This window comes from Lucilia sericata, unplaced genomic scaffold (assembly GCF_015586225.1).
Source record: "Lucilia sericata isolate MDLA Ls3-8-SP2 unplaced genomic scaffold, ASM1558622v1 Contig000193F_arrow, whole genome shotgun sequence".
Classification (NCBI taxonomy): domain Eukaryota; kingdom Metazoa; phylum Arthropoda; class Insecta; order Diptera; family Calliphoridae; genus Lucilia; species Lucilia sericata.
In genome coordinates, this window is record NW_023994221.1 from 87,871 (window position 1) to 107,787 (window position 19,917).

Sequence of the window (19,917 nt, forward strand, 5' to 3'; positions counted from 1 at the left end):
ATAGGACTTTTGGGTTATAAATATGTTAAATGTTCTTGTATCACTTCAAAAATCAGCAAAAATTAGTTTCATCTAAATGATACTGCTGATTTTCGTAATTAACCGGCCTCATTTGACCCTATCCCTCATACAAAGTCCCCTTCAGAAAATAACTTGATGTTAAAAATTCACTTATAAACACTAATATCACGCTAATATTCTGCATAAATAACTTATATAGACGTAAATGGTCCTTTATAAAGATAGGACCATATTAACCCCCCTACCCCCATATAACCCCTCTTTTAGAAAATCCATTTTTTGTCAACAAATTGTTAAAATGTTTCTGAATTAAGGTAAAAATTCAATTAAATACTTTATTATTAAAAAAATAATAAAAATTTTAAACATAATTACTGGTGTAGGGTATAAAATGGTCGTATATGTCCAACTATAAATTTCTACTTGTTTTATCTTTGATACTTTTAAATTATACTAAAACTCGAAAACTTTTCCTATAAGTACTTTTTACACTAGTGTTTTAGTACTTTATTTACTTTAAATCATATTTAAAATAGATCAATTCTTCTTGAATCAATGAACTACCTGAGTAAAGAATGAGTACAATGATATCTCTAAATTAAAGAAACTGACCAATTATATACCCCGTCAAATAAGAGGTCAAAATAAAGGACATAAAAATACTTATTATATCCCTAAATGGTACATTTTAACAATAATGCTAAAAGACAACCTATTTTTTTTAATAACAATTTCCAGATCCTTTTTTTCCCCTAAGAACACTTAAAAAATACATTATATACTTAAATTCTTAAAATACAGATACACACATATATATAAAAAAGATCAAGAGAGATTATTTCTAAAATTAATTTTTCTTCAGAGAGAGAAATATATATAAAAAAAAATATATGATAAATTAAAGAGAGAAATAAAAAAAGAGTATTTACGGATTTGTTGGTGATAATATAAACATTGATGAGTATGGCAACATTGGTTTTGGACCCTCCGTAACTTCTTCCTCTTCTTTCTTTTCCTCCTCTTTCTTTTTGCTTTTCTTAACGGCCGCCGTGGAACCATCACCGCCATTCTCCACATGGCTACCATCACCTTGTAGCGCTTCCATTTCTTTTTCTAATTCTTGTAATTGTTTCTCTTTATCTTCTTCGACTTGTTCCTCTTCGGCAGCAGTTAATTCTTGAGCATTTGCCAAATTATCGACGGCGATAGCCAAGAACACGTTTAGCAATGTATAATTACCGAAGAGTACCAAAACGATAAAGTAACTGCTCGATACAGGATCGTAATTGTTTGTTTGATCGTTTGGCATTTGAAGTAGTAATTGTTGTTGTTGTTGTTAAGAATTCATGCAGAAGAAGATATAAATCGTTATGGTTTTTTGTTTTGGTATTTAAACGTTGATGTTGGAAATATTTTAATTTTGATTTATTTTATTTTTTTTTATTTGATTTGGTGTTTTTTTATGATGAGAGAGAGAGTCAGAGAGTAAGATAGTGTGTTGTGTTGGTTGAAAGAGAAAAATATTTGTGGGGAAAGAGAGAAATATATAACATTTCGGTATGAGGATTAAAATTGCTTATATGTTTAAGTTTAACATGTTTTCATTATTTCTTTAAAAGTTTAAAAAAGTTATAGTTTAAAATAAAGAAGGGGATAGAGATTTTAGTTTTTTTTTGTTTTTTATAAAAAAAAAATTAAAAATAAATTTGCTTTAAGCTAAACTTTAAATTTAAAGCTAAAATAGTTTAATACACTTGAGTTTTATTTTTAAAAAAGTAAATTAAAATTGATTATTTATACATTAAATTGTAATAAATGTTACAAATGAAACTGATAACTAATGAGAGGAAAGCTTTAAAGATGAATAGTTTGTAGGTTAGAAAAGGTTAAATGATTTTTTGTTTTAATTTTAAGAAATTTTAAGAACATCTATTTATTAAAGTGGTGAACAATAATAAAATAGATTTTCTTAAATTTCCTAATTGAAGACATCAAAAAGTTATTGTTTGTTAATTTTTATAACAAAAATTTAAACAAAACTTTTTTTTGAATAAAATTCTCTGTTGCTCGTTAACGTTAGTCTTGCCAAGTGAGAAAAAAGCTCCCGTAAATTCAACGTTTTTTTTTTAAACATCAAAAGAAATTGTTAGTTAGAGAAATAAGGTTAAGTAAATATTTAGAAATTTTTTTGTATAATAAGTAATATTGTTAAATATTTATAAAATTAAGCAGTTATGTATATACATTAAAAATATGTTTAAAATAATATAATTAAATTTATTATTACTGGGAAATATCAGTAAAATTACAAGAGAATTAGACATTTTTTTAAAGAGAGAGTTAGTGATAGCAGGATTTTTGAGAGTTATAAAGGTTTAGCTGTAAAACTTTTTTTCAATAAGCTTTAAAATACTAATCCGTTTAATAGGTAGAAAAAAACAAGCTGCAAAAATTACATAGAAATATTAGTTAAAAAGTATAAAGAATTAAGTTTTTTATAAAATAAATTTGATTTTTCGCTAGAACTCGATTAAAATCCATCACCTAATTTCATAAGTAAACTTTTTTTTGTAAAAGCTTTAAGCAAGCTTTTCTTTTTATTTCAATTTGCTGAGAGTAGTAGAGAGTATTTACATGAAATTATATTTTTTTGCAACATTTTTATAATCTTTTTCTTTTGATGTTTTTTTTTGAAAGTTTTGAAAATTTAACTTTAAATTTTACATTTTGTAAAATAAAATTGTGAGTTAAATTTTCTTGTTTGTGGGAAAAGATTATAAAAATGTTTAATTTTATATTGTTCCCTACAATTCTTTGTTTAAAGTTTTCATTTATTTTTTTATTTTTCTGGATAAAAGTTCAAATTTTGTTTCATGCATCTCGTTTCGAACATGCCTCTAAAAATTTTGCATTTAAGTGTTTTATTATTTGCTTTTTGTTAAAATTTCTGTGTAATTCTAGCTGTGTAATTAGTTGCGTATTTTATTTAAATATTTGACCGATAAATGACATTAAAAAAATTTATTGGATTTGGATTGATTTGATATCGAATTTTTAATGAAGAAATAGCATTCTAAACTCCTTTGGACAATTTTTACTAGGACCAATAGGTGCAAAGTTACACTCATTTGAATAAAACCCTGTATGACCAAAATGTCCAATTTTGACCCCCTCTAAGTCCGGCAGTTTTTGACCGATAGAGCTGAAAATTTGTGTCTGGCCTACTATCCAATAGTACTAACCTTGAAGAAAATTTCCTCAAAATTGATTTTTTGAGTTGGGTCACTTGACATGAAATTGCCTTTACTTTGTTATTACGTTTAATATGTTTTAACTCAATTTCAGTTCTACTTATTATACATATATCAGAACTATCATATTATAATGCCGAAGTTCTATAATGGTATCAATCGACAGTTTTTGCATTCTGTTAAGGTGTGTATTTCAACAAGTATATAAGGCACTGAAGCTTTTTGTTGGACCCACATCCTTTTTCCACTATCATTTTAATCTATTATTACTACTTGCTGCATCAGCCTTCTTAAAAACTATTCTGAACTACAATTAGTACTTACATAAGTATCTGAAGTAGTTTTCCATTGGCTCTTCTTTTAAAAATCTTGGAAAAATAACTAAAATTATTATTATTATTATTTATCATTGATATAGAAATGAAAATTATAAAAATTTCTTACAGTTTACAACTCTGTGTCATTTATCGGTCAAATATGATTTTGTACGTAACGTAAGCAATTAACTCATGCAATTTTAGGTTAAAGCGGTCGTAAATCGTACACCACTTGAAATGATTCTGCTAATTAACAGTCTGCTTTTATTAAAAAGATCGTGGTAGTATATAAGAACATCCTGATCGAAATTATTAAATATAATAAGATTTTCAGATTTTATATTGAAGCTTTTCTTTAAGAAAATATTGAAAAATTTTCAAGCTGAGAATTCTGTTGATTGTATGATATGAGGGTCTCAAATCGGGGTTTCCATTACATTGCGACCAATTAAGGAACGCTAAACGTCCCTAAAATAGGCATTCGAGTTCTTTGATCATGACGACCGTATTGTCTCAATTAATTTCCCTCGAGCATATCACCTTGATTGATTTGTAATTGCCATCCCAGGGTAAATAGATGCTAGCAATACCTCTGCCGGGACTAAAAATTTGTGATGTCTAATGTATCTTCAGCCTTTTTTTGGAAATGATTTGACCTGGGATCCAAACCATAGCAACTATCTTATCTGGTATTACCGAACCGGAAGGCCGCAGGTCAGGGTTTCGAACTTTGTCTTGTCCCGGTTATTGGAGTGGTACACGTGGCGGCTGTGGTTTAAACCCAATGTTGGTTAATAGTGTAATATATACCAGTCTGGATGCCTCATTGATGCTGTTGCCAATTCAACAGAAGTCTTTGGAAGATGTGACAGTGTTCTGGAATAGCCTTAAACCATTGGGTATATCTTAATCTTTGTGTAGTATGGCCTCAGTATATGTATGTTTGTGAAATTCAGTCAGGTTGACACTTGGTTGTTGCTTGTCACTCCGTAGATGATCTTTATGATCAGAGAATGGAACTAATGTAAAATTGGTAAAATTTCGGGAAGTGTCATCCACTTCCTGGTAGATTACTACTTGCTTAGTACCTGGTACCAAATTGACACCAAACTGTCTATAATTTTTCAATACCATCCGTTGTCAAAGTATATACTATGTACTGTTGTCAACATTGCAACAATTCGTTGTCGAAATCTAAATTGTATACACATCCGTTGTCTAAATGTTAACAAACGTGGTAAGCTCACTATTGACAAACAATCCGTTGCCAATACGATACGGTATCGCTCATGAAAATGTTGTATTAGAATTGGTCCATCTCTGATGATAAAGTAATACAACAGATGCGTTTTTAGGGCTTGAGGAAGCCCCTCGCTGTTGATCGGGCTGGTAATTGTCTTCTACACAGAAGGAAAAAGAAATATACACGCCTGGTACCAAATTGACACCAAACTGTTTATAATTTTTCAATACCATCCGTTGTCAACAATGTCAACTGTTGTCAACATTGCAACAATTCGTCGACAAACAATCCGTTGCCAATAGTAAGCTTACCACGTTTGTTAACATTTAGACAACGGATGTGTATAAAATTTAGATTTCGACAACGAATTGTTGCAATGTTAACATTACATAGTATTGTCGTACGTATTCCGCAACGTTGACACTTGGAGAGAGTTAAGATAACTCGATTACTGCAGCAAAGCTCTAGCACATGATGCCGGCAGAGTTATGTACAAAAGTTGCCACCTCAGTGTTTTTTACTGAAGTCACTCAAGAGCTACCGACGAACCGGACAAAGTCCTCAGGACACTGTCATGTTAAGCCCTAATGAAAGGAACTCATTTAAAGCACATTGACATTCTTGTCTCAATTTAATATCTGTTAGATCAATTACTACATTATTATCCCGTAGTAATTAGTAATGTAGTCGATTATTTTTCTTCAATTTTTTTTAAATCATTCTGAAAATTATCATTTTGTAGAATCTATCATTCATAGAGAGATTAATTACACATACACTTTAGTGTAAATTACCCCTGATCTTTTCGATCCAAGGTATCCGCAAGATGTCCCGATTTTCTTACTTAAGATCTTATAGTTCCAGTTGCAAAAGCACCTCTAGATCGGATTTTAACACTCCGTTGTTCGGATGCGAAGAATTGTCGATAAAAGTGACCCCACATTTTGGATTTGTTTTGGACCAAAAATAGATAAATATAATTTTTAACACATTTTCAAGTGGCGTAGGTTAGACAAATACAAACCAACCGCTTTAAATATTTATAGAAAATTCTCTAAATTGCAGTTAAAATTTGTTGATTTAAAAAAAAGCACTTGTGTTAAATTTGTAAGCAATGGATATATAAACAAAACTTTTAAGCTTTTGTAAATTTAAATAAAGCTTTTAAAATTTTCTTTAAAACTTAAAAAAATCAAAATTTAGAATATTTCAAAAGCGGTGTAGCGTTGTTAAGAAATCTTTTTTTATAGATTTAAGTGCTTTAAATTATAAACGTGCAAAGTTATTAATATTTTTAGTTAAGTACTTTATTAAAATTTAAAGTTATTTTTTTTTAATTTAATGCCTTCAATTTTAATATTTATTTATTTTTAATGATTAGGTGTAAAATTTGTTTATTAAACTAAATATTGCTTTTAAACATGCAACTAAAAATTTACTCTAAAAGGCATAAAATTTAAATATTGCCAACTAAATAAAAAAGGAAATTATTTTTTTAATTGTTTTCATTACTATTAAAAATATGGCAACGCTACTTGGTTTAAATACATTTGATACAAAATTGAACTAGTTATAGTAATTAAATATTTGAATGTTTGTAAATGTTTTATTTCAGAAAGAACTACTACGGTTTGTTTTTTTATTTGTTATTAAAGTATTATTAACAAGTATTTATGTAAGGTGAGAAAAAAGCTTTTGTTTGGCTTCTTCAACTAAGTTTATGTTTGAATGAGAGTTTATGTTTGTAAGATTAAGTTTAAAGTTTAAATTGGAAAGTAACGAAAAGCTATCTAAATTAAAATGAACTTTTAAGTTTTGTAACGAGAAACTTGAACAAAATATTTATATAACTTGTAAGTTATGTAAGTTGTAATTGTTGTAGTATTTATTTTTTTATTAAATAGTTTATAAGTAATTAATATGAAATCAAGCTATTTAATACCTGAACGAACGATTAAACGATTGATTTAGCGAACTATTAAAAGTTTGTTAATTTATTAACTCTGGACGAAAACAATTTCAGTTTAAGAAATTGCTGGTTTATAAAATTTGTAAAAATGGTCAATAAATTGTAACAAACTTTTAATGGTTTTGGTTAGATTTTCAATTATTTTGAATATTGTTGTAATAAGGATTAATAATTTGTTTGAACAGGAAGCAGTTTAAATGATGTTTGTTTATATTGATTTTATTACTTATCCTTATTTTGATTTGAATTAGCACATGGATTGTACACATTAATGGTTCGACGTTCTAAACATCATTATCAATTGTATGAAATTTTGATTTGAATTAAATGATTGATTGTTTGATTGATTTATTTACAACAAATATTTTTGACAACTTAACAAGTAATCAGTACCCTTCGAAGCTTTTTTTTCGTTTTGTAAGTTATGTTTTCTTGTTATTGTTGTTTTTTGAATTTTTAATGATTTTTGATTGGATTTTCTTTTGGTTACAAATTATTTTTGTTTTTTTTTTTTCATTTGTTACAAAGCTCTATTTGACACTAATTTTATGTTTGAAATAAAAAAGTATTAAATAGTGCTTTTTTATCCTTGAATTAAGGGTATGGAAGGGATTAAGGGGTGAAATGCTGTTACTATTGTTTATTAAATTTTTTGTGGGTTTATAAAATGTTTAAGGAAAATACACAAGAGCAAACATTTGGATATGAGGGGCACGCTATGAAGGTATTTAGTATATGAGATTTGGAATTGATAGTGACTATAACTAGTAATGGATTTTTAATTGTTTTTGTAACTGTTTTGGGAAAATTGCTGTTTTGAAACTATAAATTTGTATTTTATAGTTAATCTAGTAATTTTTTAACTAAAACACCAATTAGACTATAGAAGAGATTTATGAAGATCTATAATTTTAAGGTTTATAAGGGTCCTAATTAAATCCAAATAATACTTCGTTTTAACATCAGGCTCGGATCTTTATAAAAAGGCTGTAAGCTAAATTACAACTCTTGTTGGTATGTAACGTTTGGTATATGGGGAATTTCGCGTCAAGTGACCCAACTTTAGAAATCGATGTCTTCCGATTTGGATGAAATTTGGACCAGGATGTTAGTACTATGCGATAGTAGGCCAGACACAAATTGTCAGCTCTATCGGTCAAGAACTGCCAGAGTCAGAGGGGGTCAAAGATGGACATTTTGGTCATACCGGTTTTTACTCAAATGAGTTTAACTTTTCACCTATCGGTCCTAGCAAAATTTGTCCAAAGTAGTTCAGAACGCATAACTCTTCACAAAAAAAATTATTTTTTTATTTTGTTTTTTAATAATTTTCGTATAGAAAAAGTCTGTTTTCGTAGACAAAAAGTCTTCCTAAGGAAGACTGGAAAAAATAAAGTGCCAGATATTGAAAAAAATGTTATTCTTGAGTTAAAAATAATTTTCTTTGGTAGATATCCCACTCGCATCCCATTATGGGACTATAAAGACCTTCAAGGAAATTGTTTGAGCTTTCTTTTGAGCAAAAAAAAAAAAAAAATTATTTTTAAAATTTATAATTTTTTTTAAATGAAGTTATGAAGTAATAGCAATGTGAACTCCTTTGAACAATTTTTACTAGGACCAATAGATGAAAAGTTACACACATTTGAATAAAACCCTGTATGACAAAAATGTCCAACTTTGACCCCCCTCTAAGTGCGGCAGTTCTTGACCGATAGAGCTGAAAATTTATATCTGACCTACTATCCAATAGTACTAATCTTAGTGCAAATTTCGTCAAAATCGATTTTTTTTTTGTTGGGTCACTTGACATGAAATTCGACACTTTGTAGTCTTGATAATAGTTCCCTCTGTAATCTTGACTATAAATTATTCTACAGAGTGGTCTAGATTATAAACTATATAAATCAATCCGTAGTCATAGACCACTCTGTGGTTTCAGTGTATATCAGATGTATAGTCTTGACTATACATCAATTCAAGATCTTGCCTACTGATCCACAGTCTTTACTATAGATCAATCTATAGTATTGACTACTGATCAATCTTTAGCCTTGACTATATATCGATCCACAGTCTTTGCTATAAATCAACCTATAGTATTGACTACTGATCAGTATAGTCTTGTCTATAATTCAGTCTATTTTCTTGACTATAGATCAGTTAACAGTCTTCATTGTTTATTAAATTGACTATCGATCAGCTTATAGTCTAGACATTATATGGTAGTATCGACAATAGATCCGTTCACAGATTATATTGTTCAAAAACTAATTATAAGACTTTATATGAGTGCAATGGGATAATTGATCCGATTCTACTATTAAGACTTTTTGTATATGAAATCACTTTTTCGTTGATAAATCACTGAAATCTTGTGCCATTGTTGCTCATTCATCAAAGTTTTGTTCAGAATCGGTCCTATATTTTTCAAATATTGATCAAAAAATTTCGATCTTTTAATGTAGACTGATTAAGGACCTTCTTTTAACTCGATTTCTTTTAAAAATTCTGAATAGTTTCTTTCTTTATGATATTTTTTCATAAATGTCGTGTCGGTTAATTTTTTTAGTTTAACTTAACCAATAAGTGATTCCCAGATATTTGAAGTTTTCAAACTTCAAAACCAATCTGGTGCAAATATTTCAAAATTGTTATACAACATTAAGTTTATAATTAAAATTGTTGATATCACCTCTTTAGCAACATTATCTTTATCAAAAAATAATCTTTATCAAATAGTTCGTTTGCAAAAAGCACTCACATCAAATTTGAAGCTTTCACGGCCGGCAGAATTTAAAAAGCTTTATAAAGCAATATTAAGCAGTTTTATTTTAGAAAAATAACATTAAGCATAAAAACAGCAATTTTTAAATAACAAATTTGAATTCAAAACCAATTAAAAACATAAAACTAAAAAATTCTAAACTAAAATCAAAATGATTGCTCCTGTGTAGATCCCTTATTTTAAAAACGACGTTAAACTAAGTTAGAAAGAGAGAGAGAGAGTTCTAAAACTTTTTTACTAGCCCAATGAGATACTTCTGGTTTTGTTGGGTGTAAAAATTAAATTATATAAAATATATATAATAATGATAGTTTGAAAACTCTAAAAATATTAGGAAAGTTGAACTACAATTAAGAAATTCGATTAAATTTTTTTGTATGTAATTTTTTTTTTTTTTTTTTTTGATAAAAGATGATGATAGTACATCAAAGGTATCTGAAGAAGGAAAGATTCGTATCAAAAAACTAAACTAATAATATCCTAGTAAGAGTTTTTTTTGGTTTTTGTTAATTAAAAAAGCGATACCACATTTAGTTAAATAAATTAAAAAGTACAAACACAAGAAGACATAAAATTATACAAAACTTAAAAGATTTAAACAAAAAAACACAAAAAAAGCTACAAAAATCTTCAGACTTTTCTCATCATACCGATCTAAACTAATTAGTAATTTAAAAAAATTTTTATATTTTTTGTTTTCAATTCTGAAGAAAAGGGTTTTAAAAAAAGCTTTAGCAATAATCAATCACAATTCTTGTGTTTAATTTGAATTTGTATATTTTTACAAGGAGAAAATTTTCAAAAATTCAACTTAAAATTTAAATAGAATAACTTAAAAATAAAATAAATAAAAATAAAAGATAGAAAGAAAATGAAGAAATAAAATAAAACTGAATCAAAATTAAAACTTACACAGAGTAAATCATTCCTCTTTTAGCGCCACCTTGTGATATAATACCCTGATACATAACTTCATTCCAATCTTCACCGGTTAGAATTTGAAAGACAGTCAATAAGGCTATAGGGAATGTGTTGAAATTTGTTTCGGGGGTACCGCTACTAAAATTAAATTGCCCACCAAATAATTGCATGCCAAGTAGGGCAAATATCAGTATGAACAAGAAGAGCAGGAACAACAATGAAATGATGGATCTCATCGAGTTCAATAACGAAATCACAAGATTTCGCAACGATGACCAATATTTGGTCACTTTAAATATACGCAGCAAACGTAAAGCTCTCAAAACGGATAAACCGAATGAGCCACCCTTAACTTCAGACCATATAACTTCGAATATCGAACCACTAATGACGACACAATCGAAACGATTAAACGATGATTCGAAATAAATCCTTGGACTCATCGCATACATTTTTATGAACATTTCAGACATGAAAAGACCCAAAAATACATATTCAGCATAGTCTGTAAATAGAAATACAAAAAATAGAGAGACAGAGAGAAAAAGAAAACGAAATCAAATTAGTTATTTTATGGGATTATAAGAGAGACTTACACGTTTTAGTTGAAATTTTTGGAACATATTAAATGTCCTTTTGTTATGTTTACAGGGAGATTTATTTTTATTATTTTTTTCGAAATGATAACTTACATAAAAAATCTGACAGATATTTGGGTTGACCATAATGTTCCACCGCCACACATACGGTATTCAGAAACACCAGCACAATGACAAACCAATAGAACCATTGTTTCTTCACGGTCTTACGGATCCAATAGCGAAAACTTTTCTCTTTGCGCCAGAAACCCGTACAACTTCCTTGAGGTTTTGAACGAGTTTTCAAATAACCTAAATAAAAAAGTGAAGAAAATGAAATATTTGTATTATAAATATTACAGTTAAATAGAGAATAGAGAGAGAAATTTTTAGAAAAAAATTAAGCTGTAAAAATTATTACAATTAGTTTCTAATACTAATGCATTTTATGTTATAATTTTTATTGGTTTTGATTTACTGGTTTCGATTTTTTTCGAATCTGTTGGTTTTAATGTTCGATTTTGATAAATGTTAAAAATTTTATTTTAAAGGTTTTAGCGAGAGGGTGTTCTAAAATGCTAGCGGTTTTTCTTTTTAATGTATTGTATGAGTGTAAAGGTGCTTTTTTTGGTTTGTTGTAATATTTTATAAATGATTTGGTTTGATCTTATAGGAATGTAAGTCGTTTTCTATATTTTTGTGACTAATTTATACGATTAAGAGGTTTTTGTTTTCAGTTTTACTTAGATATTGAAATTTTATGATCTATAATTTTGAAGTTAAATTATGATATAGAAAATTATATTAAAATAGAAAATTATATTTAAAAAATGGTATGTTGGAGAAAAACTAAAATGGATTTATTGATTGTTAAGCGACCAAAGTAAGAGGTTTGATTAAAGTTGAGCTTCTTTCAATCGACTAGGTTTACGATCGAAAAAGCTCTCAAACCGTTATTAGAATAGTGTACAACGGTTATGTATGTGGTTTACTAAAATATTGCAATATACATGGGTGTACTAGATGGAAAGGGAGATTAACTCCAGTTTACAGGGATAAAACTTTAGCAAACATGAAACTGCTAATCAGACGTGAAATTATTAAGGATCATGTATTCAAAATTCAACACTACTTAAAGTAAAAGTCTTAAAACTTTGATAGTCTTAAAACTTTGATAGAGATAAAACTTTGGTAGGATATTGAAGAGATAATGCCAGTAGAAAATATCCTAGAACAGGCTCAAAGAATTGAAAAACTCCAGGGAGGTATCTCCCAAATTACTTGTGTAGAAGAGCCGAGGAGGCTCTGAATACGGCCTTGAGCTGGGCTCAACCGAGAGGCCTCAATGTTAACCCGGCGAAGACGGAAATCTGTCTTTTCACAAGAAAGACAAAAATTTCTACATATACTGAACCTTGCTTCTTGGGCAAGAAGATACCGGTGACAGACAAAGTTAAGTACTTAGGTGTAATACTTGACCGGAAATTAAAATGGAAGCACCAAATAGAGGATAGGATCAACAAGGCACATCGGTGCTGGGCGATATGTAGGAGAACCATAGGCATGAAATGGGGTCTTAGTCCTACTATGACAAATTGGCTTTATAAAAGTGTAATTAGACCAATTCTAGCTTATGCTTCAATAATCTGGTGGACTGCTTTGGACAAAAAGTGTAATATCAAACTACTACAGGGAGTTCAGCGTACATGCTGCTTGGGTATAAGTGGTGCCATGTGTACTACTTCAACCAAGGCTCTGGAAACGTTGCTAGATATTCCACCCATTGAAACATATATAAGATATGAGGCGGCGCTTACAGCCGAACGGCTCTTTACTTTAGGCGAACTGGCCAAAAACGGTTATAGGACACGTCATCAATGTATACTGGACACATTGGAAGGTTATACACATTCATCGGACGTGCCTGATCGCATACCAGACACTGAATATGTCGGAAACTTTGAAACGCTAATCCTAAGAAACGCTAAGATAGAATGTCTTGGTCAAGCGGAACATTAGAGCAAATACCAGTAGGAATCCGTTGCTACACGGATGGCTCTAAATTAGGGGACAAAGTGGGTCTGGGGTTCTATATTGAAGACCCAGAAACAGAAATATACCACCGTTTACCTAATCATAACACAAGCTTCCAGGCAGAAGTACGAGCAATAACGGAATGTGTAAATTGGATTAGAATAAATATGGCGCCCACAGGGCTTAATATATTTACCGACAGCCAGAAGGCAATTTGTGCGATATCAGGTGATAGAATTAAATCTAAGACCGTATTGGATTGTAAGAAAGCTTTAACTGAATACTCTCCCAGAGGTAAGGTTCACATCATATGGGTACCAGGCCACTCGGGAGTAATCGGCAACGAAAGGGCGAATGTAATAGCTTTAAAGGGAAGGGAGCTCGATGTAGTTAACCTGACAAACGCAAAACCATTCGACGCAACAAAAGCTGAATTAAAAATATGGATGAGAGAATCCCATAAGGCCTCTTGGAATAATGAAACGGTGGGTAGAACCACAATATTTCTATGGGGTGACCCTGATGAGAGCAAGACGAGAAATCTTCTCAAAATGAGCAAGTCTGAGGTTAGTATGATGGTACGTATTCTCAGTGGACACACAGGATTACGAGCACATCTATACAAAATTGGACGTGCGAATTCAGACGAATGTAGAGCATGTGGAGAGGACAGTGAAACTCTGGAGCACTTTCTTTGCCATTGTCAGGCATTCGTCGAAGTTAGATCCAAGTATCTTGGAAGTGATGTTATTCCGGAAATAACATTCTTAACCAACACCGATTGGAAGATTCTTAGGAATTACGTCCAGGAAACTGAGTTTCTGAACATGGAAAAATAATACATTCAGTGAACAATTTTTTTTTTCTTGAATTGGAGCGCACAACAGGCCCGATAGTGGCCTAGGTGTATTTCTTCGGATTTGATGTAGTATACATCCTCCTATCAACCTAACCTAACCTATCTCCTTAAGGACATATTAATCTATGACCCTTCTTTCATTACATTATTGCAACCTTGATTTATATTTGTCCTATATGAAGGATACAAGCTATCCCATCTTTTTTCTCATATAGTACATTACCGTACCTTCCACTCTGCTACTGAGTCATATTAAGACGGAGGTATACATTGATCAAATTCGCCTTTTACGGTAACACTAAATGGGAAAACCGCTCCTTAGTCATATTCAGGTGGAGGCTACACCTTTAAGTTCCATTGAGTATCCTACTTGGACGATGAGGGGGACCTGTTCATGATATTCTCCCTCTGTCTTCTGAGGAATAGCACATGAAGCTAAGACCTATGTATATCTATAACTTAAGGAAGTGTAAGGAAATACCAAATACTACCATTAATAAGGTCAAGCAAATACGTACAGGAACCGATCAGAAGCCAAAAAGACATACATATAATTACACATGACTGCATCTCAACAATCCAACTCTAGACCAAAGTTAGTTCAGAATCCCTTACAGAAAAAACACGAAGAAACATCTAAAGGCTTAAGAAATGGACAAATTAATCTGATCTGACGAGGTGTTCCAAAAATACCCCTTGCTATTTTATAATACTTATGGCTAACCGGCAGCACAACAGGCCCTATAGTGGCCTAGGTATGTTTCTTCGGATTTGATGTACTATACATCCTCCTATCAAACTAACCTATGGCTAATTTCGTGTCAAGTGAACTGACTTTTAAAATCGATGTCTTCCGATTTCGATGAACCAATGTTAGTAAAAATTTTCAGTTCTATCGGTCAAGAGCTGCATAGGGCATGACCACAAAGCTCTGCCTAAGGCTGATGTCAGAGTGGGCGCTATAAGCGATGCGAAGCTTTGAGCTACAAACTTTTGCTTGTGTTTTCTTGCATCAAACTTCGCTCTCACTCTGACATGACACATAGGAAAACACAAGCAAAGGTTTGTAGCGCAAAACTTCGCATCGCTTATAGCGCCCACTCTGACATCAGCCTAAGCTGTGAAATGTTACACTTATTTGAATAAAACACTGAATGACCAAAATGTCTAACTTTGAATCCCTTTAACTCCGGCAGTTTTTGACCTATAGAGCTGAAAATTTGTCTCTGGCCTATTATCCAGTACTACAAATGTCATCAAAATCGATTTTTTGAGTTGGGTCAGTTGACATGAAATTGCCCACATAAATATTTTTAAACACTTGGATATACCCACAAAGAAAGTCCACAAGTTTTCGTCATTACTGAAACCTACTTGTGTAACTACTGTTTTAGTCTGTTAGACCGAACAAAAAAGCAGAGCACAACAGACACGTTGGAGGACGGATTTGATGTATCATACACCCTTCTTTCAAACTAACTAACAGAAAACTGCTTTAGTTAAATCTAACGATCTGTGGTGGGATAACACACTATTTTACTTTTTTAAAAATATCGAAAAATTTCTTCAGAATTGGATCAAACATTTAAATTTATTAATTTCTTAAAATTGATGAGACTAAGTGAATTGTTTTAGCTGATTTATTGAGGAATGAAATTTTTAAATTAATTCTTCAATCATTGAACTATTTTCCCTAACGAACAACTAATGAATAAAATTTGAAATAAAAACCATAATAAATAAAACAATGTCTTATTACAACTCAGATGTCTTCTACAAATTATGAAAATGATTTGCCAAAAGCCATTTTTATAATATGACCAAATTCTAAAATTTGCAATTTCTTTCAATTTCAAATTTGTGTAAATTATACTATAAAATGTTTTTAAAGTGATACAATTTCATTGTTGAATTTTTGATAAAAAACAAATTGTTAAATGATTCTTAGAAAAAAATTACTTACACAATTGATAAAAAAAAGTTTCGTTGTTTTTTTTTTTTATAAAAGAAATTAAATAAAATTATAGCATTAATATAAGATTTAATAACTCGAGAAAAAAGAAATATATATATATTTTTTTTTTAAATATTTAATAATATTTTTACATTGTTTTGTAACAAACAACACATTTAGAAGGAAACAGGAATTAATAAAAAAAAATTATTTAACAAATACCATAAAACAAAGAAATACAAATACAAAATTAACAGAGAGTTTAAAAAACAGGACAATATAAAATAAATTATTAAATATTTTATTTAATAACGAATAATTTAATACTACAAAAACCATAAAATAACACTGTCCAAAATATATATGTACGTTTATTTTAATATTAACATATAATTGTATTCTTCAAAAACTTTGACTAATCTAGGGACATTTTTTTCACTTTATTTAATTAAAAACTTTTTTTTTAACTTTTTATACAAATAATAAAGAATAAATTAGGTTTTAAAATAAAAATTCAAGCTTTAAAATATAAAAGGATTTATAATTTTAAGTATTGAAAGGTTTTAATAAATGTGTATTAATCTTAAAAGTCATTTAAAAGGATTAAAGTTGTATATCGGCGGAGAAGCTTTCTTCTACAATACGAACTATAATATGTACTAGTTCTTGTTTTTTGCTACTTCGCTCCGGATCAGGGTCCGGTAAATATCTGAATATTAACCAAAGAAGTGCTTAATACATAGTTGAAAAGGAATACATTTTTGCTTAAAATCATAGATCTCACGGCTATATTTCATTACTGAACAATAAAAGTCTTCAATGGAAAAAATTACATCGAAAATCTAAGTTGAAGAAATCCATTAATGTAATTCTGAAAAAGCAACCCATTAAGGAAATGCTCAGCAAAAGCAAAAACCTACATAAGATCGAGTAAATTTTAAGTAAAGGCTCTAAGAGAGCAACAAGATTTAACGAGAGCCAAATATATGTAGTTCCACAGAGACACTACAATATAATGTAGAGAATCCACTGCTCTAGACTTAGAAATAACTCCTTTGAAAAATGCAAAACGCATTCGCGATATAAAAAAGCTTTTACATGGTCCTTCGAGCCAGATTAGTGCCATGGTAAGTGACTAACAACCACTTGGATGTGAAGAAACTTTTTTCATTATCAATTATTCTCTATTTATCGCCCCTATGATTTTTGATTGTTTATCTAAACTTCTACGAAGTATAGAACAATCACCACTAACTACATTTTTAAAATATTTTTTGAAGACAATGTGATTTTAAAAAGTGGTCCTTAAATAAGACGAATTATGGTTCGATTATCATAAAAAATCTAACCCGATCTGTGCAGTATAAGTAGATCTGTGTCTTAGAAACAAGTAAGAGGATGTACAACTCCTAGAAATACATATCTCTTATGGAAATTCATAAATTATTCAACCTCACAATAACGCTTGTATATGGTCCTTCGAACCAGATCAGTGAAACTTTAAATTCATTAAAAGGATTTCAAAGTGATTTATTGGGGTTAGAGTAATATTAAGAAGTGATTATTAAATGTCTTACTATTGAATTTTATTTGGAAAATTAAAATTCCAAGAGAGAGAGAGAGTTATAGGGATTATTTTTAATCTTTTAAAATACGTATTCAAAGGATGGTTATTAAGAATATTTAACTTAAAGACAGACTTATGTGGCTTTAGAGAATATATTTTCTGTTCTCTGTATAGCATCTATGACCAGAGAGAATAATTCTGGTTTCTGTAGTGATAAATTAAGCTTCTGACTAATTTTGCTTGTTTTTAATAAGGGGGCGAGTTCTTAAGCCCGTGAATTTTTGAATTTCGAGGTTATTAAATGACATCTGTCAAATAACTTTTGTAAAAATTCGATCAAAGTGTTTCATTTAGTTTGTGTTTGACAGCTATTGATAAGGTGATATGAAAAGAACCATCACATACCAAGGCTAAGCTTGATAATAATATGGGAACTGTAAACCATCAATTACAATACACTGAAAGTGGTGACTTCGCAGACTCGGAAGATATCGAACGTCCTGTACGACTAGTCGGTCGGATATTCAAAGTATGAAAGATTTTCGATGCCATAGGCATCTCACATGGCTCTACGAATTAAAAAATTTAAATGATCACATGATAATTTAAATGAAGAAGCTTTCCGCTATATGGGTGCTGCATTTAATCACCATCAATGCAAGAAATAGGTGAACGCATGAGAAGTTTTCATGACAAAAATTCATGATTTTTTTATATTATTCTGCGGATTTAGACCCGAGTGACTATTTCTTGTTTCCAAAACTGAATAAATAGCTCTGCGGAAAGAGATACGTATATCGAAGTGCTTTACGTGAGCAAATGCCCTGAGGGCCTTATTTCACGATGGAATTTTTCATCCACTGGGTAACCTTGTGAACGGTTTACCACCGCGCCTTTACATGAACCGGCTGAGCCGGTTCATGTAAAAGCACTTTGCTGAAGTACTCGAGCGATCTAATCCCTTGCCATAACAGGTGTAATGAGACAAGCTCTAACTAGATCTAACTAGATCTAACCCCGACAAAGGAGAACGCAATCATTGGTTAGAGTCGATAGAAGCAGCGGACCCAACATCAGGTGAAAACACCCTATTTATGTTATGAGAAATGCTCTGTCCCTACAAACATTCTCATCATCTAAAGACTCACCCCAGTTCATTCCTGGACCTCTTAAAGTCGACCAACCACACTACTGAGATGAATTTTGTTGGTTTTGCAACAGCACCTAGAAATCTATTCTGTAGCCCGAAATCCCATGATCACTCGAATGGAAGGCAATCACTGAAAGCTAACCTGACAATTCTCCAGCATATACCGGCTCCCTACTACACGACCGGTAAGAAATACCGATCGGGTTCAGGAATCCAGCATATGCTTCTTTATACACAGACCTGTGTCATTTGAAAAGAGAATTAACCAACGAATTATGTATAGGATATATCAGCCCTTAAACCTTAAAGAGACCAAAAAAAAGAAATCATCGCACAAAAAATTACTTTTTTGATGGCCTGTACAAATCTTGTTTTTTTTTTTGAATACGCAGATTTATTGACTCGCCTTCGTAAATGTGTAAGCTTACAGTCATGTGAAAGAGAACAAAAGAGAGCTCTTTACCTATACTTGATATAGAGATAACAAAAATAGAGTTAAAGCTTCAAATATTATGAAATATTTGACCAGATAAGCTTCCCTAAGTTACCATTCTGTTGCAATAAAAATTTTACGTAAGTGATTTACACTGAACATAGAAAACTAAATTTGATCATGAAAATATTACTTAAAAATTACTTTTAAGTTAAATACACTGAACGCATTTAACAAATATTAACAAACTAACAACTCTTGGAAAAAACAACTCAATTTAAACACAAAAGGGAAAAAAATTAACAAAATTAAAAACCAAGAACATTATTAAAACTAAAGTTTTGGCAAAAACAAATTGGAACTTAAATAAAAAGAAATTACCTGCTTCGCCTTTTTCGCCACCTTCTGTAGACATATTAGCGAGTTTTATTAAATAAACAATTTCACAAAAAATAAAAAAATAATTAAAGATAAAAAAATTACACAAAAATGTTTAAAACAATGGAATGAAATAAAAATTGTTAGAAAAAAAAACATAACTCAAAAGAAATAAAATCATACAAATTAAATACATTTGAAAATGTGATAAAAATTAAATAATAAAGTTTTCCAAAAACAACATTTATGTACAAACAATTTGTATTAAAATTAATTTGTTTATAATAGAAACTTTTTCATTGGTTAGTAAAGTAATGCCTGATAATAATTATTTCTGTGTAAAATTTATGTCACATGTGCTTTTTTCAGTATTTGAAAAGTTTTAGTACTCTGGTTTTTTCAGGTTTTGTTTTTCTCATTTGCAAATTTATTTTGTTAAGTGTAGTTTTGGTAG

At 30.2% G+C, this 19,917-nt stretch overlaps 1 protein-coding gene across 3 annotated transcripts in view; it reads right to left on the minus strand.

Moving 5' to 3' along the window:
- LOC119601847 (voltage-dependent calcium channel type A subunit alpha-1) overlaps positions 1 to 19,917 on the minus strand; it is a 139,591-nt gene that overhangs the window by 79,484 nt on the left and 40,190 nt on the right. For 2 of the 3 annotated variants that reach the window (XM_037953039.1, XM_037953037.1), the window contains exons 11-14: positions 19,467 to 19,523; positions 11,203 to 11,370; positions 10,502 to 11,015; positions 951 to 1,286 (exon numbers count right to left, since the gene is read on the minus strand). In XM_037953039.1, the coding sequence (XP_037808967.1) occupies positions 951 to 1,286; positions 10,502 to 11,015; positions 11,203 to 11,370; positions 19,467 to 19,523 (1,075 nt within the window). Of the gene's footprint in view, positions 1 to 950; positions 1,287 to 10,501; positions 11,016 to 11,202; positions 11,401 to 19,466; positions 19,524 to 19,917 lie in introns of all 3 variants that reach the window. The other variant, XM_037953038.1, reaches the window with a different exon arrangement.